This window comes from Cyphellophora attinorum, assembly GCF_001299255.1.
Source record: "Cyphellophora attinorum strain CBS 131958 chromosome Unknown Contig21, whole genome shotgun sequence".
Lineage (NCBI taxonomy): Eukaryota > Fungi > Ascomycota > Eurotiomycetes > Chaetothyriales > Cyphellophoraceae > Cyphellophora > Cyphellophora attinorum.
The window spans coordinates 321,432-342,257 of NW_017253249.1; the positions used below are offsets into that span (position 1 = coordinate 321,432).

At 53.8% G+C, this 20,826-nt stretch overlaps 11 protein-coding genes across 11 annotated transcripts; 5 read left to right on the forward strand and 6 right to left on the reverse strand.

Annotated features, from left to right (window-relative positions):
• Nucleotides 1–520: 520 nt before the first annotated feature.
• AB675_3145 (Extracellular metalloprotease) lies at nucleotides 521–1,585 on the reverse strand (the record flags this gene model as incomplete). The annotated part of the gene is made up of 1 exon (XM_018143172.1): nucleotides 521–1,585. One exon carries the CDS (start codon nucleotides 1,583–1,585, stop codon nucleotides 521–523), a length of 1,065 nt encoding a protein of 354 aa, XP_017997811.1.
• Nucleotides 1,586–1,928: 343 nt separating this feature from the next.
• On the reverse strand, nucleotides 1,929–3,431 carry AB675_3146 (uncharacterized protein; the record flags this gene model as incomplete). Its single annotated transcript, XM_018143173.1, has 4 exons — nucleotides 1,929–2,037; nucleotides 2,085–2,247; nucleotides 2,403–3,281; nucleotides 3,329–3,431. 4 exons carry the CDS (start codon nucleotides 3,429–3,431, stop codon nucleotides 1,929–1,931), a joined length of 1,254 nt encoding a protein of 417 aa, XP_017997881.1.
• A 756-nt stretch (nucleotides 3,432–4,187) lies between these two features.
• On the reverse strand, nucleotides 4,188–5,126 carry AB675_3147 (uncharacterized protein; the record flags this gene model as incomplete). Its single annotated transcript, XM_018143174.1, has 1 exon — nucleotides 4,188–5,126. One exon carries the CDS (start codon nucleotides 5,124–5,126, stop codon nucleotides 4,188–4,190), a length of 939 nt encoding a protein of 312 aa, XP_017997856.1.
• A 631-nt stretch (nucleotides 5,127–5,757) lies between these two features.
• On the forward strand, nucleotides 5,758–7,083 carry AB675_3148 (uncharacterized protein; the record flags this gene model as incomplete). Its single annotated transcript, XM_018143175.1, has 1 exon — nucleotides 5,758–7,083. The coding sequence occupies one exon, from the start codon at nucleotides 5,758–5,760 to the stop codon at nucleotides 7,081–7,083; it is 1,326 nt and encodes a 441-aa protein (XP_017997911.1).
• A 335-nt stretch (nucleotides 7,084–7,418) lies between these two features.
• On the forward strand, nucleotides 7,419–8,433 carry AB675_3149 (Tyrosine-protein phosphatase; the record flags this gene model as incomplete). The annotated part of the gene is made up of 4 exons (XM_018143176.1): nucleotides 7,419–7,802; nucleotides 7,863–7,971; nucleotides 8,031–8,226; nucleotides 8,283–8,433. The coding sequence occupies 4 exons, from the start codon at nucleotides 7,419–7,421 to the stop codon at nucleotides 8,431–8,433; spliced, it is 840 nt and encodes a 279-aa protein (XP_017997785.1).
• A 1,187-nt stretch (nucleotides 8,434–9,620) lies between these two features.
• AB675_3150 (uncharacterized protein) lies at nucleotides 9,621–10,598 on the forward strand (the record flags this gene model as incomplete). The annotated part of the gene is made up of 1 exon (XM_018143178.1): nucleotides 9,621–10,598. The coding sequence occupies one exon, from the start codon at nucleotides 9,621–9,623 to the stop codon at nucleotides 10,596–10,598; it is 978 nt and encodes a 325-aa protein (XP_017997866.1).
• A 413-nt stretch (nucleotides 10,599–11,011) lies between these two features.
• Nucleotides 11,012–11,965, forward strand: AB675_3151 (uncharacterized protein; the record flags this gene model as incomplete). The annotated part of the gene is made up of 1 exon (XM_018143179.1): nucleotides 11,012–11,965. One exon carries the CDS (start codon nucleotides 11,012–11,014, stop codon nucleotides 11,963–11,965), a length of 954 nt encoding a protein of 317 aa, XP_017997891.1.
• A 181-nt stretch (nucleotides 11,966–12,146) lies between these two features.
• AB675_3152 (uncharacterized protein) lies at nucleotides 12,147–13,322 on the reverse strand (the record flags this gene model as incomplete). The annotated part of the gene is made up of 3 exons (XM_018143180.1): nucleotides 12,147–12,795; nucleotides 12,816–13,185; nucleotides 13,232–13,322. The coding sequence occupies 3 exons, from the start codon at nucleotides 13,320–13,322 to the stop codon at nucleotides 12,147–12,149; spliced, it is 1,110 nt and encodes a 369-aa protein (XP_017997841.1).
• Nucleotides 13,323–14,261: 939 nt separating this feature from the next.
• Nucleotides 14,262–16,652, reverse strand: AB675_3153 (Acetoacetyl-CoA synthetase; the record flags this gene model as incomplete). Its single annotated transcript, XM_018143181.1, has 4 exons — nucleotides 14,262–14,396; nucleotides 14,453–14,674; nucleotides 14,837–14,929; nucleotides 15,021–16,652. The coding sequence occupies 4 exons, from the start codon at nucleotides 16,650–16,652 to the stop codon at nucleotides 14,262–14,264; spliced, it is 2,082 nt and encodes a 693-aa protein (XP_017997971.1).
• A 533-nt stretch (nucleotides 16,653–17,185) lies between these two features.
• AB675_3154 (uncharacterized protein) lies at nucleotides 17,186–18,098 on the forward strand (the record flags this gene model as incomplete). Its single annotated transcript, XM_018143182.1, has 2 exons — nucleotides 17,186–17,321; nucleotides 17,371–18,098. 2 exons carry the CDS (start codon nucleotides 17,186–17,188, stop codon nucleotides 18,096–18,098), a joined length of 864 nt encoding a protein of 287 aa, XP_017997793.1.
• A 469-nt stretch (nucleotides 18,099–18,567) lies between these two features.
• On the reverse strand, nucleotides 18,568–19,493 carry AB675_3155 (uncharacterized protein; the record flags this gene model as incomplete). The annotated part of the gene is made up of 3 exons (XM_018143183.1): nucleotides 18,568–18,874; nucleotides 18,923–19,161; nucleotides 19,200–19,493. The coding sequence occupies 3 exons, from the start codon at nucleotides 19,491–19,493 to the stop codon at nucleotides 18,568–18,570; spliced, it is 840 nt and encodes a 279-aa protein (XP_017997920.1).
• Nucleotides 19,494–20,826: the final 1,333 nt, after the last annotated feature.

Below are 20,826 nucleotides of genomic sequence, written 5' to 3' on the forward strand. Positions count from 1 at the left end.
TGCTTATACCAACGGAAATTCATCAGGCTGACTGCGAGGTTGCTGCACCGCATGCTGCATGAGGGGTCTTGCTCAACCTGCAGCTAGCAGGGGCGCAATGCGAGGCGGTGCATGACATCTTGGCAGATGTACTGGTCGAGCAAGAATTGCGTAAACGTTCATTTCCATCAAGGCGTACTTGAGAGCGACGTGAGGCAGCGCACGAAATCAACATGAGACGAGATTCCCCAGACGACTCTTGATGCCCTGGAAGTGATGACGGGGAGGAAGGGTTGGGAAGACTAGTACTGCCAGGGCTTGAAATATATATTTTACCACTCCAATCCAGTCATCCGGTCTGAGATCCGACCTACCAACTCTTCTATAATCTTCTGCAGCCAATGTATCTCACGATCCCGAGAATAAAATGATCCGGCTCTTACCGCCTCGATCTCACACGCACCACCACAGCATTCGGTGACTCCGCTCTACCTTACGTGAATCTCCGCCACAGAGTCCATATCATGCTCCATTCACTGTTCTACTTCCCCTTCCGCCACAACCCATACCCATTAATAACCCTTGCCCCCTGCCCCGCCGTAAACAACTCATAGCACACATCCGTACTATAATCCATAAAGTTCCTCGTATTATCAACGCCACTATACCCCTGCTGATTATACGGATTAGGTCCCTGCCCAGGACTCCCATTCCACCCCGCTGGCACCCCCGTATCACAGGAATCAGGCTGATTGTTACGCGGCGGGCACCCCGACGTCGCGTTCTTCTGCTGAGGCGTGTCCGCAACATAATCTCCCCACGAATTCGCCGCACAAGAGTTGTCCTCAAATGTGTGTAGCAGCCCGAACCAGTGCCCGATCTCGTGCGCGGCGGTGCCGCCCAGATTGTAGGGGGCGGAGGCGCCGCCGGGGAGCGTGCCGGAGAGGACTTGGCAGCCGTCGTATGTATACTCATCGGGCGTGGAGGTGGTGGTGATGTTGCCGAGTGGGAGGGTGCACACACCGAGGACCTGTTGGGGCACGGCAATGCCGTTGTCGTCGTAGACGGTGAAGTTGGATTGGATGTAGACGTTCAAAGCGCTGTAGGGCCCTTGGCGGAGTGCTTGTTTCATCTGGTACTCGTCGCGGCCGGTGGCCCAGCGGTCGTTAATCGTGCGGGTAGTGGGCTGCAGGTCAAAGCTCACGGAGATATTGGCGAAGGCGTCTTGGATGTAGTTGTACTGAGCAGTGAGCTGCGTGTCCGAGACGTACATGCGCGCTCCAGGATTGGCATTGACGGCGTCAGACACGACGTGCATGTACAACGGCACTGTGATAAGGGCGCCGGCTCGCTTGTCCAAGGGCTGGCTCAAGATTTGGCGGTAGAAGGTCTCGGGGGACCACAATTCGTTGTTCTCATCAGGCTCAACGGTATTGAGTGTGCGCAGCGCCTTGCTCAGGTTCTCGTCCGGGTGAGCAGTGCCACATACTCGCTGCTGCGCCCTTTGCCCTGACTTAGGACGTGGGATCAACTGATAGTAAGGAAATCGGCTGGCGGCGAGGGCGACCTCGAGCAATGCCAGTAGAGGCAGCAAGATCACGAGCATGATCGTATTGGACACATAAGGAAGAAGCGAAGTCAACGTACCTGTAAAAGCAGACGCCAATGTGCCTGTTGATCAGCACAGACGCAAATGTATGGAATGCATGCGCTGACCATTCCATCCGGATGTCCTCTAAATTCCGGAACTCAGACATTGCTTACATAAAGTGATGAGACATACTCGTCCGAAGGACGCCGAACACCCGCAATTCATACGCTCATTTGAAATGGCCTTCAACCTGCATCATTCAACCGCGTTTTTATAGCGCTCGGTGTGCCTCCTTCAGGAACGAACTGGCAAGGAAGAAACTCATGAATCAATTTCCATGGGTGACATTCACTGTGCTTCAGGCACCTCCTGAGGAAGCGCCGGGTCGGGGTTCACGCCCTGTTGTCGTGGCAGTCGCCGGAAGGTCGCTATTATTCCACGACAAATACGTATGGTCACCCAATCGTCTGGCAACATTAGCAGGGCGCCCGAGCCGCATGGGAGGGGAACAAACCGAGGTTTGATCAAATGAGCGGCCGTAAATACTAAGCCAATGACAATACACAGACCGCCAATGACGACGTACGCGATGCCTAGGAACGAATTCTTGCCACCGACTACTGTTCGGGTCGAAATAAGGATGGATTTTGTGCCGTCGTAGAGATGTGCTGGGAAGTCTGCTACACGTCAGCAATGCTCGGAGCAACGCAGCAAAAGATATCGGGAGTCTATCTGTTGGAGGAATGACAGCATTTCAAGATTGGCAGTTCTCGAAGTTCTCCAGACTGGACTAGAGCACGAAAAGCGCTTTGCTGGATGGACATGGACTTACAGTCGTAGATACGCATGGTATAGATGCCAGCTCTCATGACATCGTTGTCGTTGCGCAGTGCGAGCTTGCTGAAGGTTGGCAGACCCGCCGTCCGCATCCAAACCTGGAACTCCTCGTAGGTGGACAGATCAGGGTAGCCCTCGTCGTAATTTGGATACCTTTCGAGCCAGTATGGAGGTGGCACCGCGTCACCATTTGCATAGTCGGTTTTGGTGTAGAGCTCAGCGTCACTGTCCCAAGCAATAGACCTGTTGGTCATTTCGAACACGGATGGGTCTTCCTCGTTGGCTTCATTGTTGAACACAGGGCTGTTGATGGTGTCGTTGAACATTGAATTTGCAATCAGACCACAGGGATAGATTGGCTTGTCATCGCGGCTTCTCAGAGGATCGCAGGCACTGCTGTCGATCGAGCTCTTACTTATAGCATCGCCCCTCAATTGAGATGTGTCCAGACTCCTGACATACCGCCGATGATTCTGATAGAAGTTGGTCATAACGTAATAGAGGTAGACGGGTGGGCCGATGTCGTTGGGGATACTGAACTGGAGAGTGCAAACGGGAGTGTTGGAAATGTTGCGGACGCTATATGGGGGCCTGACGTTGGCGACTTCGCGCTTCCATTGCGGCCGTGCCGGTGAGTTGGAAGATGAGAATGAGGTTTCGACCTTGTCGGACGGTATCTGCTGAAATTCTGTGGTGGCTGTGGTATTACAATCCGTGTAGTCGATCTTGATGGACTGGACGGTTTCGCTCGCCCAAAGTAAGAGACCGCCGATGGGCGCAAAGATGACCCCGACGAGGAAGAAGATGGGCAGCACTGTCTTCGGCGTCAGGATAGGCTGCCATGCCTTCAGCCTCTGCTGTCTGAACGCAGTGTCTGTTTCGGTCAGCAAGTCGCATGGAGCGGATCGGTCACGGTCGTACTTGGAGGCCTCCGGGACTTCGGCTTCTTCTGGTGCTTGTGCTTTTGCTCAACATCGTGTTCCTCCTGTTCGATCGAGTCTGTATGCGTCACTGTATTCGACATGCTGGGCTATATCATCAGAGGTGTACATGGGAAGATGAACGAGCAACAATGGAAGCGCACTTATTCATCAAGGGTTCGCGGCGGAGAGCGGCACCTTCGTATGTGTAAGCGCGCGCAGCTGGCCCCATCTCGCCCGCCCAAGTCTCCCTAGGCCGGACGAGGAATGACGGACGGGCAAGTCTTGGCAGAGGTCGCTAAAATTCATTTCAAGCCTCAGCGACCTGTTTCCTTCTCTTCATAACAAAACTCATTCCACGGTCACGACTTATTGTAGGAGGCAGAGTCTCATTCTATACCTCCCTCCTCTGCTACGTGTTCCAAGAGTAGGGGTACCCTTTGCGCCGTAGCTGGAGCTGGCTAGATCACAATCTCTGATGTCCGAGTTCCTTACCAACGGCTGCTACATTCACGTTCACGGAGGCTGAAACGTTCGCGATCAGTCCGCTGTTGCATCGTCAGTGTACTTCTCTGAGACCAGGCACCTAGCCGAAAGTTGCCTACTCCGATGGATGCCGTGTAGATCCAGGAGCGATGGATCTGACTCGCTCCATTCCATGATCAATTGGCACTACCTGACAGATCCATCGCTCCATTCCATGATCAATGGGCACTTCCTGAGGCTCAGGCTGGAATCGCGTCAACATCACAGTTAAGGGTAGTCAAGATACGTCTCTATGCAGATGATCTGAAGGACAGCAAATGATGTTCTAAGTGGCTATGGGGTCGTCCTTGTCAAGTCGCAACCGAATGCGTGTCTCAGGGTGTTCGCCGTACGCCGATTGTCCCGTCACTGAGGCTCTTCGTCACGTCTGCACTCAAGACTCCCGCACCTTGTAATACTTTGACAACCCCGTCCACCATATCAGTATCTATACCTTCAGTCGTGTTGAAGAATTTGGCACCCTTCAGCCATTCCCTAGCATCCTCCTCTCCGTAGAAGCAACCGAGTTCTCGAGTTCCCAGCAACCTCACGCACTCATCTTGCTGCTGCAGAAACATCTCCTTGCCTTTGTCCACTGCTTCAAAGAAAGATCTGAGCGTCGGATCGCCCTCGGGCGCTTCGAAGCGCTTTTGGCTTGCTACAACGCACCACGATGGCCACGGCGTGTAGATTTCACCCAGCCATTTCAATTCCTTCTGTTCACCTTCCCAATAGCCTTTGGTCGTAAAATGCTCCCACATGAAGAAATCCGCACTAGACTTGTTGACACCGTCCCGCAGCTCCTTGAATGGTCCAAGAATCTCGAAGCTCACCTGATCCTCCACGTTCCAGCCTTCTCGTTGTGCGAGGACGATAGCCATAATGTGGGACCCGCTACCCATGCGGCTAACACCCACCTTGACCTTGCCTTTCTCTTTGCCAGCTGTGAGAAGCTCTTTGACGCTATGCAGTCCTTCTCGATCCTTGCCCGTGACTATACTCCATCGGAGCGGGTTCTCAACCCATGAGCCTACTATGCTGTAGCCTTTCTCTTTCTGACCTTGTGGCGTTAGCAAGCCAGCAACCCAGCCCTCGGTCAGGCCGATGGCCAAATCAAGTTTTTCCTCACGGATGAGCGTGATCATCTGGCCAGTGCCGGAGGGACATGATACAAGTTCGACAGGATATGGGAACAGAGAGGCTCGGTATGCCAGATGTAGTGGTAGGAGATAGTGCTCTGGCACGAAGCCGATTCTGAGTGGGGACGCAGACATGTTGCTGGTCAGATTGACTCGACTTAATCGTAATTTGGGACTAGAAAACCTCAAACACCATTCGACGCCCTCCCAACTTCACTGTCTGCATGGTGAACTGGGAGCGAATAGTGAAGAGGTCAGTTGGAGATAATGTGCAACCAGTGATGACATCCTCCGGCGCGCGCCAAGCCCCGCGTTCAACCTCGTTCTTTTCCAATTCTCATACCGTCCTTCTTGCTCCTTTATCATTTCGCAAGTACATCGAGGCGGGATCGATCTCGACCTCGTCGTTCGACCAATCAACCGAAACAATGTGTAAACACAAGGTTCTCCAGGTTTGTTTGTATGGGTGGCCCCCGAGGTCCCGAGCAAGACCAGCAGCGTCGGGATGAGTGTCTGGCTTCGGGAACTCGCTGATGCTCGCGCCCGAGCTACGTTCTCCACCCTGTCATTGATCTTGAGGTAGGGCATAATTCAAAGATTGTGACGACGACATCTGATTTCAGGAGCGGTTGCTACTCTACAGACTACGAGCTCATGAGAACAAGTATAAAGATGGCGCTCGCTCGCCACCTTGTGCCTTCGGTGGGCATCCAAAACTTCCCTTGAACTCCCCATCTGAAACCCGCAGACAACAGCCTGAACCCAGATGGACCATTCCAGGCTCCCCGTACTCATCATAGGGACAGGTCCCTCAGCGCTTCTGCTGGCACACTCGCTACTGCGATTCTCGATCCCGTTTCGCCTGTTCGAGAAAGATCTATCTCTGAATCACCGCACGCAAGGATATCGCTTTCGTGTCACTGGCCGAGGCGTCACATCCTGTCGCGACAATCTTTCGCCCGAGCACTTTGCATTGCTGCGAGCATCATGCGCCGATCAGCAGACTGCCGGTGTGAAACGTATCGATGCATTGACTGGCAATTTGCTACCCATGGGCATGTCCAAACCGTCGACACCTTTGGCCAAGGACGAAGAGCCGCTGGTGGCGGAAAGGACGACGATGAGACGGGTGCTCTACAACGGGCTGGCGAAATACACGACGTTCGGAAAGCAGTTGGTTAGCTACCAAGAAGATCGGCAAAGCGATGGCTCAGAAAGTGACTCAAACCGCTCGGTCAGTTCTGCAACCAGCTCCGGGGGACGTGGAATCACTGTGCGCTTTGCCGACGGCGACACTGTGCGTGGTGCTCTCCTGGTTGGAGCCGATGGCGCGTTCTCCAGAGTGCGAGCTCAGCTTCTGCCCGATACGAAGCTTCTCGACAGTTCGATGCGCATGGCATTTGGCAGAACACATCTCACACCAGAGCTGGAGACTGCAATGGGCTCTGATGACTATAAGAAGCTGACCGAGGGCACGTGCTTGTTCAACAGTCCTTCCAAGATGTTCTTCATGTGCGAGTCCATGCGATTTGGACAACGCGAGAGTGCTCGGTCCATGGACGCGGACACAGCTGCAGCCATTCCCTCAGACTACGTATACTGGGCGCTGGCCCTTCGGAGTGAACAAGATGAAGCACAAGGCATCGATTGGCGTGGCATGTCTGCCGAGCAGACGGCGGAATTGACGCACAAGCTTACCGAAAACTGGAACAACTCCATGCGCCAGCTGATAGTGCTTCAAGATAAAAAGCACACGATGCCTTTACTCAGCGGCGTTATGCCTCTTCCGCTTACGAGATGGAGACACGCAGCTGAACCTGAAGACAGTCCACTGGTGACGCTCATTGGGGATGCCGCTCATGCCATGCCACCAACGGCCGGCGTCGGCGCAACGTCCGCGCTCACCGATGCCGCAATTCTGGGAGAAGCTCTCGATAAACATGGTCTGACGGTTCACGCCTTGGAAGACTACGAGAAGCAGATGTTCGATTACGGAGCTAAGGCTATCGAAGGTGGTTGCAAGAATGGAAAGATCTTCATGCCAGGGCTTCGAGACATGTCAGAGATGGAAGCGATGGAGAAGACGTGGTGAGACGGAACAATTAATGTCTGTGGGGGCGATATAGATCGTGCTAGATACATATTGGCACAAATTGTCTGTCCTACAGCTTTTCTCTCAGTGTTCCATGCATGCGCACTTTTCTGCTTCGAGTAATCTCAGGCACCATCCTTCGCTTTCAGACTCGGCTCTTTGTCTGATACGACGTATTTTGCGTGGGTGACTCGCTTGTCTCCACGTGGGAACTTTTGTGCATACGAACCCATAGGACCTCAATCGCGGTCCAGGATCGATATATAAGTACCCCTACGTCTTCTATCACACTGGGACGGGTCATCGAGTCTACTTGTCAAGAAAGATAGGGAAACATGACCGACTCTGATCAAGAGCTCAACAACATCCTCTCAACGCACCTCTTCGAACCACTCGCACCTAATACAGTTAACGCCACCTTGTCTCGCCAGCCGTTCATCTCCACGCCATCAATAGTTAATGCGCGACAATTACCCCTGCCAATTCGCAAGGGCTATGCTTACCGATCTGGCAGTCTCGAGAACATCACCGACAACGACAAGCAAGCATTACTCGATCTCGGCATCAAGACGATCTTTGATCTCCGGAGCCTAAAGGAAACAAGCAGCAACCCGGAGCCCGAAATCAAAGGCGTCAAAGTCCTCTGGGTGCCCTCTACCGATGACAACGAGACGACTGCGGCGGTCCAGCAGCAACGACAAGATCCCAAGAACTTCACTGTAAGTCCTAGTCCGCTACTGGAGGGGCGAACTCTTGGAGGCTGACATGGCTTCACACAGTTCTTGAACATGTACATGGACCTATTGTCAACTCACCGTGACGCATACAGATCTGTTCTCGAGCATGTGCGAGATCACCCCGATGATCCGTTCCTCTTTCATTGCACTGGTAAGAAACCGCCCTCAGTCATGGTTTACTTCCGGCAACCGCTGACTCGTTGTGCGCAGCAGGCAAGGATCGCACAGGCGTCCTGGCAGCGCTTCTGTTGAGCCTTGCTGGGGCGGACACCAGTACCATCGATCGCGACTATGCGTACACACGCATCGGCATAGAGCCAGCGAGAGACTTCTTGACTGCAAAGTTGATGAAAGGCCAGCAGATCGACGTGAACAATCCGATCATGAGGCGATACGCCGAAATACCGTACGCTCTAGATCTCTCAACCCGTGCCATAGAGAACAGAACATTGACTCAAGCAGAATTAATGCTATGCAACAACTGCTGGAAGCTATCGAGACCGTGTATGGAGGCAGTGGTGTAGAAGGTTATGCTCGACAGGCTCTCGGATTCGGTGAGGAGGACTTGCGGGTGATCAAGGCTCACCTTACTAGGACATCACTAGCCAAATGATGGCCCGTGGCTGATTTGCGTGCGCTACCAAACTCAAGATAGAGGCCGTTGTATACCATGATGCACTCCTCAGTCTGTCCAGAAGTCCCGTCATCCGGTCTGATTAAGTGCTCGTCGTCAGGTCCAGTCATACGGTCTGGTTCATCGATGTCGTTAGCCGGCTTTGGTTGATGCCATGTCTACATAGGTAGCGCAGGTGCGATACATTTCGCTCCGCGCCTGCCGCGTTGCTGTACGACTCTGATGCCGCTCTGACGTGCCTGCCTGTAGCACAATGTCCAGCACGGGGGACGATGCATTGAGTCGACAAGCAACAATTCGAGTCAACGGCATGAAAATATATTCTTCGACTGACCCAAGATAAATGTAGAAAGCATCGACAAGATCGCGGTCCCTTAGGGTGACTGTCCGGACTTTGTGGGCGTGGATCTGTACTCTGTCTATGGACGCAACGACAGCGCAGGTGCCATTACGCAGTGGAAGGTTCACAACACTGACCACAATCAGGACGCACTATCAAACATCTCCGCAAGAAAGAAAAGCCATGGTCATTCGTCCAGTCATTTGTCGATCTCAGCCCAGCATAAGCGCATCTCAGAATTGGCGACGCGGAAGTGCAGTGTAAAGACATTGCCAAGGAGATAAGTTCATGAGACGCTGAGAACAGACCTCGTGCGAGCTCTTGCTACAGAGCTTTTCAATCATGATCGTTCTGCGGATCTGCATATCTGATGAAGACCCTATCGAGAAGAAGATCTTGCTAGGAGACCTTGTTCGAGTCTAGCCTTTCCTGCAGCCCGGCGCCGAGAGGCCGCCCTTGCTCCGAACTCCTGCTTCTACATCCACGATATCTTGCCTTAGCTTATGACCGGAAGCATCAATTGACATGTTCCACCATGTGCTAGTAACGCTACTGCGTCAATGAAGGCCACGTTGTGGCGTCTTCTAGTTGCCGTTGTTGGCCTGCCCTGATCGGCCACGCATCTGAATGGCTAACAGGCCGGCCATACGCGACGGACTTAACGTCCACCGGGTAATGGTTTCTGTCCAATAACGAATGCTTTAGGAGTTGCTCGCAACAAGTATGAGGCTGCGAACACTATATATGACCATCGTTACGATGCTCGAAGGTGAGTCAAGACCTTCTTCACTTTTCACAGTCGAAATATCATTCGTACCACGCAAACATGACCAACTTCGTCACCAATATCGCCATTGTCGGCTCCAGTGGGCACTGCGGTGGTGCCATAACGTCCGCCATACTGTCCGCCAAGAAGCACAAGCTCACAGCTATCACACGCCTCGATAGCAAGTCCGCGCTGCCGTCTGGCTTGCACGACGTCAAGAAGGTTGACTACTCCTCGCTACCGGACGTTATAAACGCCCTACAGGGTCAAGATGTCCTCATCAGCTGCCTGTCACTCAACGCCGACCCAACAGTGCTTTACACCCTTATAGACGCCGCTATAGCCGCTGGCGTACGCTTCATCATGCCTAACGAATGGGGAGGTGACATCTCAAACGAGGCGGTCTCTCGAGATACTTTCCTCTTGGAAAAGTTCCAGGCTGTACGCGACTATGTGGAGAAGAATGGCAATGGCAAGACATCCTGGATCGGCTGTGCATGTGGCTTCTGGTACGAGTTCTCTCTGGCGGGCACTGAGGCAAGATACGGCTTCGATTTTAAGAAGAAGGACGTCACATTCTACAACGATGGACATTTGAAAATCAACACCTCGACGTGGTCGCAAATAGGCCGTGGCGTGGCGCAGCTGCTGTCTTTACCCATTGATCGAGACGCGACGACTGGCACAGGGCCAGTGATCAGCGACTGGGCTAACAGAGCGATCAAGATCAGAAGCTTCAGCATCGACCAGCACGAAATGTTCGAGTCTGTGCTGCGAGCTACAGGAGACAAGCCTGAGGACTGGACGGTTGACCACGAGGACGTGGTAGAGAGATACAACCGGGGAAGGCAGCTGATGCAGCAGGGCCAGCGTATGCTTGGCTTCTGCACGTGTCTTTACTCCAGGAACTTTTATCCTGATGCTCTTGGTACGAAATTCGACAACGAGCTCCTGGGGCTGCCGGAGGAAGATCTCGATACTGCCACGAAGACGGCAGTGGGAATGGCGGCAAGAGGCGAGCACAATGCACACTGGTAGGGTCCTTCAGTCACTCAGGACGCACATGTGAATCTGGACAAGGCGCTGAGCTGAGTTCGCTAAAGTGTAAACATTTGCAGCGAATGATCACTTCAGCACCTACGGTATTGGCAACTTGAGTACCTTGCCACTGGGTACCTCCCTGAGTAATCCAATTCATCCACTTAGTTTCTCGATTCTGCTGTCGATGCTCCGGTCTCTTGCTACTCATCGCTAATGACATAGGGTACGTACAACACAATACTGAGTCGAATCCCGACTTTGGGATGAGGAGATCTCTGCGAATCCCAGTCCACACCTCGTCCCAAACAGCGGATGCTGGGGCTTTATACCAATCCTTCCAACTTACTCCAGCATCCATTCTTGTTCCAGTCTAACACTACGAGCGGTCATTGCCACTCCCAGCAGCAGCCATGCCACGGGCGCTCCTTCCGCAACGTTCAATCGACCTAGACACGCCCATCAAGATCAACGCTCCTGCCAGAGCACAGTCGGTACCGCTAGATATACTCGCCTCCGTTGCACTTTCGGACGCTCATGATACTCCAACCAGGCCACAAACGCCGGGTTCACAGATTCGACAGCCACTCTTCTCCCCAAATCCTGGTCAGGACGCCTCGTCAGCTGCTCTTACCCCTACCGTATGGAGGAAGGGGGTCATGATCAGCCAGGAGCATGAACAGGAACCAGTCATAGCTTTCTGTCCACGCTCCCTGCCAGCAGATCATCCGCCATCACCTTCCCCTCAAGGCCGTACCGCCTCTATCAACCTCTCCTGGAGAACGACACCCTACTCTGGACCACTTAGACCTTGGCAAGTACCTGCGATTGGTCGCTATCGACGATGGTGGAACACGCACAGCGACTATCCTGTTGACACAACACCATGCCCAGCAGGACGTGGAGTCGTAGTGGGCTGTCTGAGACCTCATCCAGACGCGCCCACTGCGTCTGGAAATGATGCGGAGTACGAACACGATCCCGTTGCTTGTCAGAGATGGCATGAGGCACAATTGACGAAGCTGGAGCCAGACTCGCCGGTATCAGAGCCAAGGTCGAAGATTTCGAAAACGCAACTGGAGAGGGAAGGTCCGACTCCAGGGACGCAGAGCAAGACCAGGAACGGCAAGCAAATCCCAGCGAAGAAACGGAAACGGGAGCGGAAGGGCAACGATGATGCCCATTCGGCTCCCTACTCGAGCTCCGACACAGATGACCAGCCAGATCAACGCATCAAACGAGCCATGTCAATCAAGAATATCGTCAATGGCCGATCGCCACAGCCGGAGAATGGTTCGTGGCTTTCGAAACCGAGGTCGCAGTGGGCAGTAATGCGACGAAAGTGGAACGCGCGGATTGATGATTGAGGCTCAGCTGGTCGATTGGGAAGATACTGAACTGAATACATGATATCTGACATCCGGCAAAAGATCTATCGCCACAGTACGCCCGGACCTGACCATGGAAGCTAGCTAACCGAAACCTGACGCCAGAACTGCTCGAGATAACCACTACACGAGCGGCTAGAGATTGAAGGTGGAACTGATACTACAGCTCCTGAAGAGCGAACACGCTCTCGCTGGCTTCTGCTCGCTCGTTCTCATCCTTCGCGCTCTCGCTTTCCCAGATCTCGAGATCTTCGCCGGGCTCGAGACGGGGAATATCGTTAGAGGTGTCTGCTTTAGCGACCGCCGTGACAGTGGTATCGAACAGTGGTGCCGACGACTTGATGACGGCAGCGATATCAGTCGTATCAAAATCAGTCGGCAGTGCTTTGCCGGCATCGAAGGTGAACTCGGCCTTGGAGGCGACACCCTCGACCTCGACAGACGATTTCTCCTCAGAAGCATCGTCGTCCTGGACGAGGACAACAGACGTGGCGTCGAGACCCTCAGAATAGTACTTAACAGTCTCAAGTTCGCCCAGAGGGGCACGATCATCGGCCATGATATCCTTCTTCAGCTCCTCTGAGGCAGCTCTGGCGGCAGCCATGGAACGAGTCATGGGAACAGACGGTCCGTTGGGGTCGATGTTCTCCTTGCCTCGGTCATTGGATTGGTTGTTCTTGCCTTCATCATCGGAGATGTCGAGCAGGTTGTCAGCGGATTGGGAGATTGTCCAGTCGTTGATTCGATCATTCTGGGCGTGCTCTGGTTCTTCGTAGATGTCGAAGAACATGATGACTTGGACTTTGGCTCTGTGCGGACTTTGCGAGACTTCTTGTTGGCTAGAGTGCCCTGGAGAGCAGCTGTGATTGAGAGGAGTGGTGCTTTTGTGGAGATGGGAGCATTGAAGCGTCCGGGCTTGAAGCCAGTACGCTTGCGAGTGGGTGAGCGGCCAGCTGCAGCTGGTGCAGAGACAGGCGTGGTGTTTTTCGCTACGGTGTCAAGTCTGGGTGTGGCAGGCAATACTCTTGGGCCCCGTAGTGGCGTATTGGAGAGGCTGTAACGGGCTGGCTTCGGAAATGTGACATCGTTGTCGAGTGAAGTTCTCTTCCGTTTGAGGTCGAATGATCGAGGGTCAACATTCTCGGAGTCTGAGTTGTCTGGCGATGGGGCACGGCGTTTGAGAGACGGTGATGGAATGGCTAGACCTGTCAGCTACGAACACTCGTAGTATCGTGGCTTCCTTACAGTTCTGGGTGTTCTTTACGCTCTGCAGGTGCCGTAGCTTGGAGTCGTTAAGCACACCAAAGGGCTGACGAGCAGCAGAGAGCGTAGCCATGACGTTGGTGTTGGATATCTGCATGAGTGTTCAGCTGAGGATTGAAGGAGAGTATATGAAAAGCTCAGAAGCGCTCAGAGCTCAGAAGAGGGCGGAGCTGAGGGGATATCCAGCACGTTATCCCAGTCGAAGTGCAAAAGATAGGAGCCACTCACGATGAGAGACACGTTAGACAACGCGAGATGACTGAACGACTAGCGTGAAGGGCTACTGCAAGTTGACGAAGGGAGCGTAACCGTGGCTGAGCCGGCGATTGGGTTGCTGATCTGGTCGGCGGACTTGTTCCAGAGCCCTGCAAGGAGGCGACGCGTTGGTGGGGTTGCAAATTTTAGACGCGTGCTGTAATTGCCGGCGTGGACGGTCGTCGACTACTGCACAGTTGTACTGGTGACGATGTACAATGATCCTAACGGAATCGACGCTTGCAAGCGGGCGATTAGACAATTGTAGAACCCAGGTCAGTTGGCAGGAGTAATGCTTTCTGGTATTTACTCTGGTTGCTCAGTCAAAGTGCTCAACTTGACGCGTCGAATATCTGCGCTAGTATATATCTGAGTTAGCGTGACCGCCTCGGCGGCCTCGTGGCCTTGCGGTCACCAACAGCCTGACCTCACCGGCGTCGTCTTTCTCACTTCCTCGAGTTTCAGAGGCGGAAGGGCCCAGCAGCCTTCCGCCCATGACCTCAGCCAATCGATCTGCCATCGACACCAGCTTCTGGTGAGTCTCCTAGTCACCGCTGCACCGCGATCGCGTCCTTCTCATCATGCACCTCAGCTGTGTTTCGAGAGAGACCTCGCGCCGGAGGTCTTGTCTATCGCCACAATGCGTCGTGAAGATCGCTGCGGAGGCCGCCAATTGCATCTGTACACGTCTAAAACTTTCTCAGGTCGCGCCCACAATCCTGCTTCGTCTTTTATAGCTTGGCCTCAGGCTCGACCGTCAGGTGCTCATCCTTCGCGACTGGTAGTAGTAGTCGAGACTCTGTGGATTCAATAACGTCCCAGACGGTTTTATCACCTTGCCTGACACAATCTGCTTCACCGGTAGTTCAACTTTCTTCAGATTTACCGTCGTCTAAAGTCCGCCCGTTAGCAGGCGTCCAAGGAAGCTCTCTGCATTGATGAACTTACCGGGATCTCGGGGGTCTCGAAGACGTATTTTGGAACATGCCTCGGGCTGTGCTCCTTCCTGATCGCCTGCTTCACCTGACGCACCAGCTGTGGGGTGAACTTGTGCCCCTTCTTCATCAACAGGAACAGCATGACCGACTCATCGGGGTCATTCGGTCGCCTCTGACCCACGCAGATACTGTCCGAGACCGTATCCGCAAACGAGGCCTCAATGACGTTATACTACAAATTTGATTAGCCTTGTCTCGAGAAAAGGGCGTATGCTCGAAGGTAGGGTAGTTAGGTCAATGAGAGCAGCTTCATTGTCAATCCGAGACGTGTGCTCGGCAGTCTTCCAAGCAACGCTCGTTTTCGGATACAAGTTCGACCATGGGAGAGCCTTACAATATCCGACGAACCAAATCTCACACCACTGGGGTTCAATACGCCGTCTGCGCGACCCAGGAAAAAGACCTGCTTCGTCGTAGGATGGATCATCTATCGCACCTGTCAGACTGATCATGCTTCCGGAAGGACCAGAAGCGGGATATAAATGTCTCGCCCGATACAGGACTGGGGTTATACGTACGATGAAATCACCATGTGTCCAGCAATCATCATACTTCTCGAAGTAGCTGCTAAAATATCGCTGCTGGCCGTTTTCGCCCCAGAACTTAACGGGCATCGTTGGGAACGACTTTGTGCAGACCAGTTCGCCCGGCACACCGTCCTCGACCGCTTTTCCACGGATGCCCTTGCCGCCCTCGATCTCCTGGTCAAACACTTCTACAGCCATGCCTAATGATATACACTGGCATCCGCCGGCGTAGATAGGCAGGTTCGGGTTGCCTGTACCGAATGCACCCGCCAGATCGGTGCCGCCAGAGATGTTGTCCAGATGCACGATCTTGGGGAATCCTGTGTCGTAGAACCACTCGAACAGCGCATCAGACAGGACCATGCCTGTTGTCGTGACAGTGTGGAGATGGCTGAGATCGGCCACTTCGCGTGGACTGACGTTGGCCATTTGCAGAGTCTGCATGTACCTTGGGGACGTTCCAAAATGCGTGACGCGCTCCTGACCGAGGAGCTTGATGAAGGTTTTCAGATCCGGGAGAAAGGGCGAGCCGTCATACATCACCATTCGACATCCCATCAGCAATTGCTGGACGGACCCGAGGTACATGATCCATCCTGTCGTCGTATACTGCAACTGAGTGCTTGTGTGGTCCACAGAACGATGCAGCCTTGCTTCCTTGTGCCCGTTCAGTATGACGCCGCCTGTACCATGCACGATACACTTCGGTTGACCGGTCGTGCCGCTCGAGTACACGATCAAGAATGGCTCACTCCATTCCACTCTCTCAAAGATCAATTCGTCGCTCTTCGCGGCGCTCACGAACTCCTCCCAGCTCGTAACCTTATCGAGCTCACTCACATCTGCCGGTTTGCCCTCGAACCTTGCCTGACTGACAATACCCTCAAAGCCCTCGGTTCCCTTCATCCCCTCCACGATCTCCTTCATCTTGCCCCTCAGATCCGTTCTCTTACCATTATAAATCGACACGTCATCCACGAAGACCCACTTGGGCTTGATCTGCCATAAACGCTCCAGCACTCCTCTGCTTCCCATATCTGTACTACTCGATGAGAATATACCGCCCAAACTTGTGGTCGCCAGAAACACACACAACGTGTCCAGACATGTGCTCGCCACAAGCGCCACACGATCGCCCTTCTTGAGTCCCCTCGCCCGCATCGCCTGCGCCAGTCTGCCCACACGTTTCCGCAGCTCACCCCAACTAACCTGCTTGATCGGCTCCAAGAACGACCCCTCTCGTACCTGCGTACACGCGATCTTGTCGTCCTCCTTGCCAGGACTCTTCACTGGCTTACCATCTTTGTCACCAACAAACAGAATATTTTCAGCGAAGTTCACCTGCACGCCCTGGAACCACCGCGGTATCGAGTCCATGCGGACGGACTCATCGACGACAGGCTCGAGTACGGCGCCGGAGTAGACCATGGGGAAATGATCGAAGCAAAATTTCCAGAATTGAGCACGGCGGGAGGTCGAGAAATCATGTAGGTCGAAGTATGTGGGAAAGCGGCGGGAGGTTCGGGCTTCGAGGGCGCGGGTGAATTTGTACAGCTGGGTAGACTCTGGGTTGGGGTTCTCCCAGAGCTTGCGGCCGACTGGGGGTGGCTTCGTGGTCGCCATCTTGAGAGCACGCTGTGAGTTGTGCTGAATGAGTAAGGTGGGAGGAGGACTGCAACTCCAGTCAATTACGGTACACAGTTCAAGCCCACCGTCACGAAGATTCGAAACGTTTAAAGAGACTCAGAAGAAGGAGAATGGAGCTATCCAAGCTTGAGGAACAATATCTATACCTTTTCACGACCACTACGCGGTGACAACTTACCCCAGAGGCCCCGGTAATTCCGATGGGGGAGTGGGATCAAAAATATGTCGGGTAGATGCGGGCTTGAGCCGAGGCTGCGGTGACCGATGTCAACCGGTCTAGCTACACTCTTGGCTGTGTCACGTGTACGCTGACTCTGACGTAGCTCATCACGCTAAGACCCTCTAGGTCGCGGGGACTCAGGCTCAGGCTCGGAGTAAACGCGGGGGACCCCACAATCTCAGCACCTGGATCGAACTCCCCTTGCGCAAGCACACGAGACCATTCCTTCCACCACCAACAACCAAGTCAATCACCTTTCCATCATAACACCCGACCAAATACCGGCAAGATGAGTGCAGTCCAGGAAGCAGGTGACGCCGAACCCGTCCAGGTTCTGGTGTCACTCCACGACCAGATGAACCTGATGGATGTTGCTGGACCCCTCGAGGTCATGTCCAAAACCCTTCACAACCCCGCCGACAAAGGTAGAGTACATACTGCTATTCCATAGTGTCTACAACTGACCCGCATCAGAAAGCCAGGCCTTCGACATCACCGTCTGCGCCGCCGAGCCTCGAGTCATGACCAACGCAGGCATCCCCCTAGGTGCTCAGATCACCTTCGACGAGGCACACAAGCGTCTCAAGGAGTTTGACGTGTTGATTGTCCCAGGCGGCAACATCCTGAAGATCATCAAGGAGGAAGAAGAACCTCTCGACCTCATCAAGGCCTACTGCGAGCTCCAGAAGAACGACCCCACACGTGAGCGTTCGCTCTTGGGCGTCGACACCGCTGCTCTCCTCTTCGCCAAGCAGGGGATCCTCCAAGGTCTCGCTGCCACCACCCACCCAGACTGGTACATCAAGATGGAGCACATGTGTCAAGAAGCCGCCAGCAACGACACCCAAGAGCGCACCGATGTCATGGAAGAGCGCTACGTCGTCAACCACGGCCGCTTCGAGATCGGTGAGGATGAAGAGGAGAACCCGTATGTCTTCAAGAAGGCTAGACGCACTAGCAGTGCTCGCAAAGGTAGCGTGTTGCGCAGAATGAGCAACACTAGACGTGAGAGCATCATCAAGCGTGCAAACATGAAGCTTGGTGGCCTTCGCGTGATTACTACGGGTGGCCCGGCTAGTGGTCTTGACGCGACGTTGTACCTGGTCAGCGCTTTAGTCAGCCACGACAGCGCCAACGAGGCTGCTCGTCTCATGCAGTATGACTGGGTCAAGGGCGTCGTTGTTGATGCTATCGATGTCTAAGATCCAGGCTCATTAGACCGATTACATGTGCCTGGCAGTCCAGGTACTCCACAAAAGAACTCTTCCTCGTATCAGGATAGAGGCCACTATCACTCTTCCCACTTATCATGAACTAGTTGAATGAGCAAGAAGCAGGTAGCTCAGCACCTCAGAAATTGAAGAAAATCAAATGAGTCCATCCATGGCAGAGTATGATATGCAGTAGTCCGGATTGCTATAAGTCTCTACCAGCAACATTTCTGTGTCTATGCTATCTTTCGTTCTGTTCACCACATCCTGATGTGCTGTGTCACCTGTTTCACTGTGGCCTTGAGCCGCTTCACCGAGACAAACCATTTGCCCGTGTGTCTTCGCCATCGCAAAGGAGCGCCGCGATGCTTCTCCCTGAGCTATGTTGTGTCTCTTGCTCATATTGCTGCCCTTTTCTTTCCCTTACAGGGCCGTCAAGATGGCATTGATGGAAAGATCTCTACAAGACCCAGCCACCACGAGCAGAGCGCTTGAGCTTCATGTTGGACCACGCCTCAGCTGCGACCACAGACGCAGAGCGCGGTAGAACCGTGGCAATAGGTGCCACGGTGTCGAACTCGGCTTCCTCGTCGTCGTCACAGTCGGGCTCGTCAGCTGGGATCTGACGCTTGTACTTGGCAGCGACAGTAGAATTCCCACCATTGGCATTCACAGTGGCGTTGCTGGCCGCATTGTTGGTGTTGGCTGTAGCTGCGACTGCAGCAGGTTGGGCCATCTGAACAGGAACGACGCCACCGAAGGGACCGCTAGATACTGTCAACAAATTTGCCAAGGGACAGTATGGGAGGACTTACGCATTCGCAGGGTTCTCGCATCTCACCATGCACAGATTGTCCTGACCGGCAACATTCCCAGTACATTCCTGACCAGCAGGAATCTCAGCAGTGAGAGGAAAGTCAGTCTCCTCACCATCCCGATTACGTCCACGCTGGTTACCCGGAACCTGCTGGCTGACCTGAATAGGAGTCCACTGCTGACCAGTACCATCACTGTTGATCATGCAAGTGAAGGGTCCGGCACCATCAGCATTGACCTGATGCACAGTCATCTGGAGCTGGCCACCTTGCTGACCTGAGGAAGTTGGTCGCCGGTCAAGTCCATGATGGTCTGAGTCCCAGCCTCGGGCTGGTTGTCGCCTTGACCCAAGGTCTCGCCGAACGACTCGGCGGCGTCGCCACGGAAGCGCGTGCTGTCCTGCTGGAATGGGTTGCGACCGGTGCCGTCGCGGGGAGTGTTCGGGTCGACGCCGAGAGCCATGCCGGAGCCACCCTGGTCGCCGACGGCGTTGACGATTGCGCCATGGCCATATACTGTGCGGCTGGCGGCCAGGAGGGCGAATAGGAGGTGGGTTGTTGTGGTGACCATTCTGAATGATTGTGAATGTTAGAGAGACCAGCTCTGTTGTATTAAAGATTGGCTAGGAAGTGAGTGTGCGGTTCCTTGATGAAGAATGATTACGCCTTCGAGCAGCACGAAGATGCTACATATACTTCTGCAGGCTCGGTTAAGACTCACTCTTGCACGTCGTTGAAACTATACCAAGAACTGGATTCGAGCTGCGGTGGCTTCGTGATACGTCCCTCCTGCACGGATCATCGACGTTCCAGACTGAACAGTGTCAGATTCACGGCGATCTGGCTCTAAATGGTATCGGCATCGGCTCTTCTGTGAAGGCTCTTAGGAAGACCTAGAGACTTGACTGCACGCAAATGGTAGTGCCAAGTCGCTAAGCCCCAGAGCCCGAGCTGCTGCAGACCTGTCGTGTTTCAAGACCACTGGCAAGTCGCAAAGCGATATGGTCAGCATTCTACGTCAGAAGTTCTGTCGCGTTTGAATTTTCTGATGTTGACATGCCTGCACGCAAAGCTATCTGCAAGCCACGGCAAGGCCAGGCCGGAAGGCGGCGCGTCTGGTGCTTGGAATATGCATGAGTCCTCAATAATAGTTGACGAGATTATGGGCATGGCGAACAGGCCAAGGAATCCTGATCTTACCATAGTATGGCGGGGTTGACGTCTGCCACCATCTGGGCTATGATGTACGCTTTGGGAGATCTGTTCGAGCCGCAGCGCTGGGGCGGGAGCTGGCACGCATGGGGTCATCCGAAGGCCGTGGGCATCTCAGCCATGTTTCGAGGTTGCAGGAACATGAATCGGGGTTTCCGCAACTTGAATAAAGTCGAAATCCTCGTGTTTCAGTAAACTGCAAAAATGTAGGTCAGAGACAACGTCAAGAAGTCGATATGTGTGCCATATAAAGTCAGACTCGATGCCGGGAAGTCGCTTGAGGGCCAGATGGTTCACACAAGCATTCGGATGGGAGCCGAAAGGATGCTTGGTGTTGCGTTTGCAACATGAGCACGGACAGAATCGATCCTCGCGTAGGAGCTTGATTCACTCGCGAGACATCCATGTCCCAGTACGACTGCTCCTGTGGGACGGGCCTATCAGCGCTGGCAGAACTGCTCCTGGTAGAGAAAGAGCGAGGACGGATCAGGTTTCTCCGGATTCAACATGAGCTGTGGTGAAACGCCAAGATGGGATCCTGCTCCGTGGCTCCTAAGGAAGAAAGGAAGACGGGAAGAATATTCCGATCGAGGAGGACAGCCATTCGATAACCTCGAGACGCATGAGGGTGTCAAGGTCTCGCACCAGCCAAGTCGACCGAGTAAGCATGAAGACCAAATGGAGCAATTCGG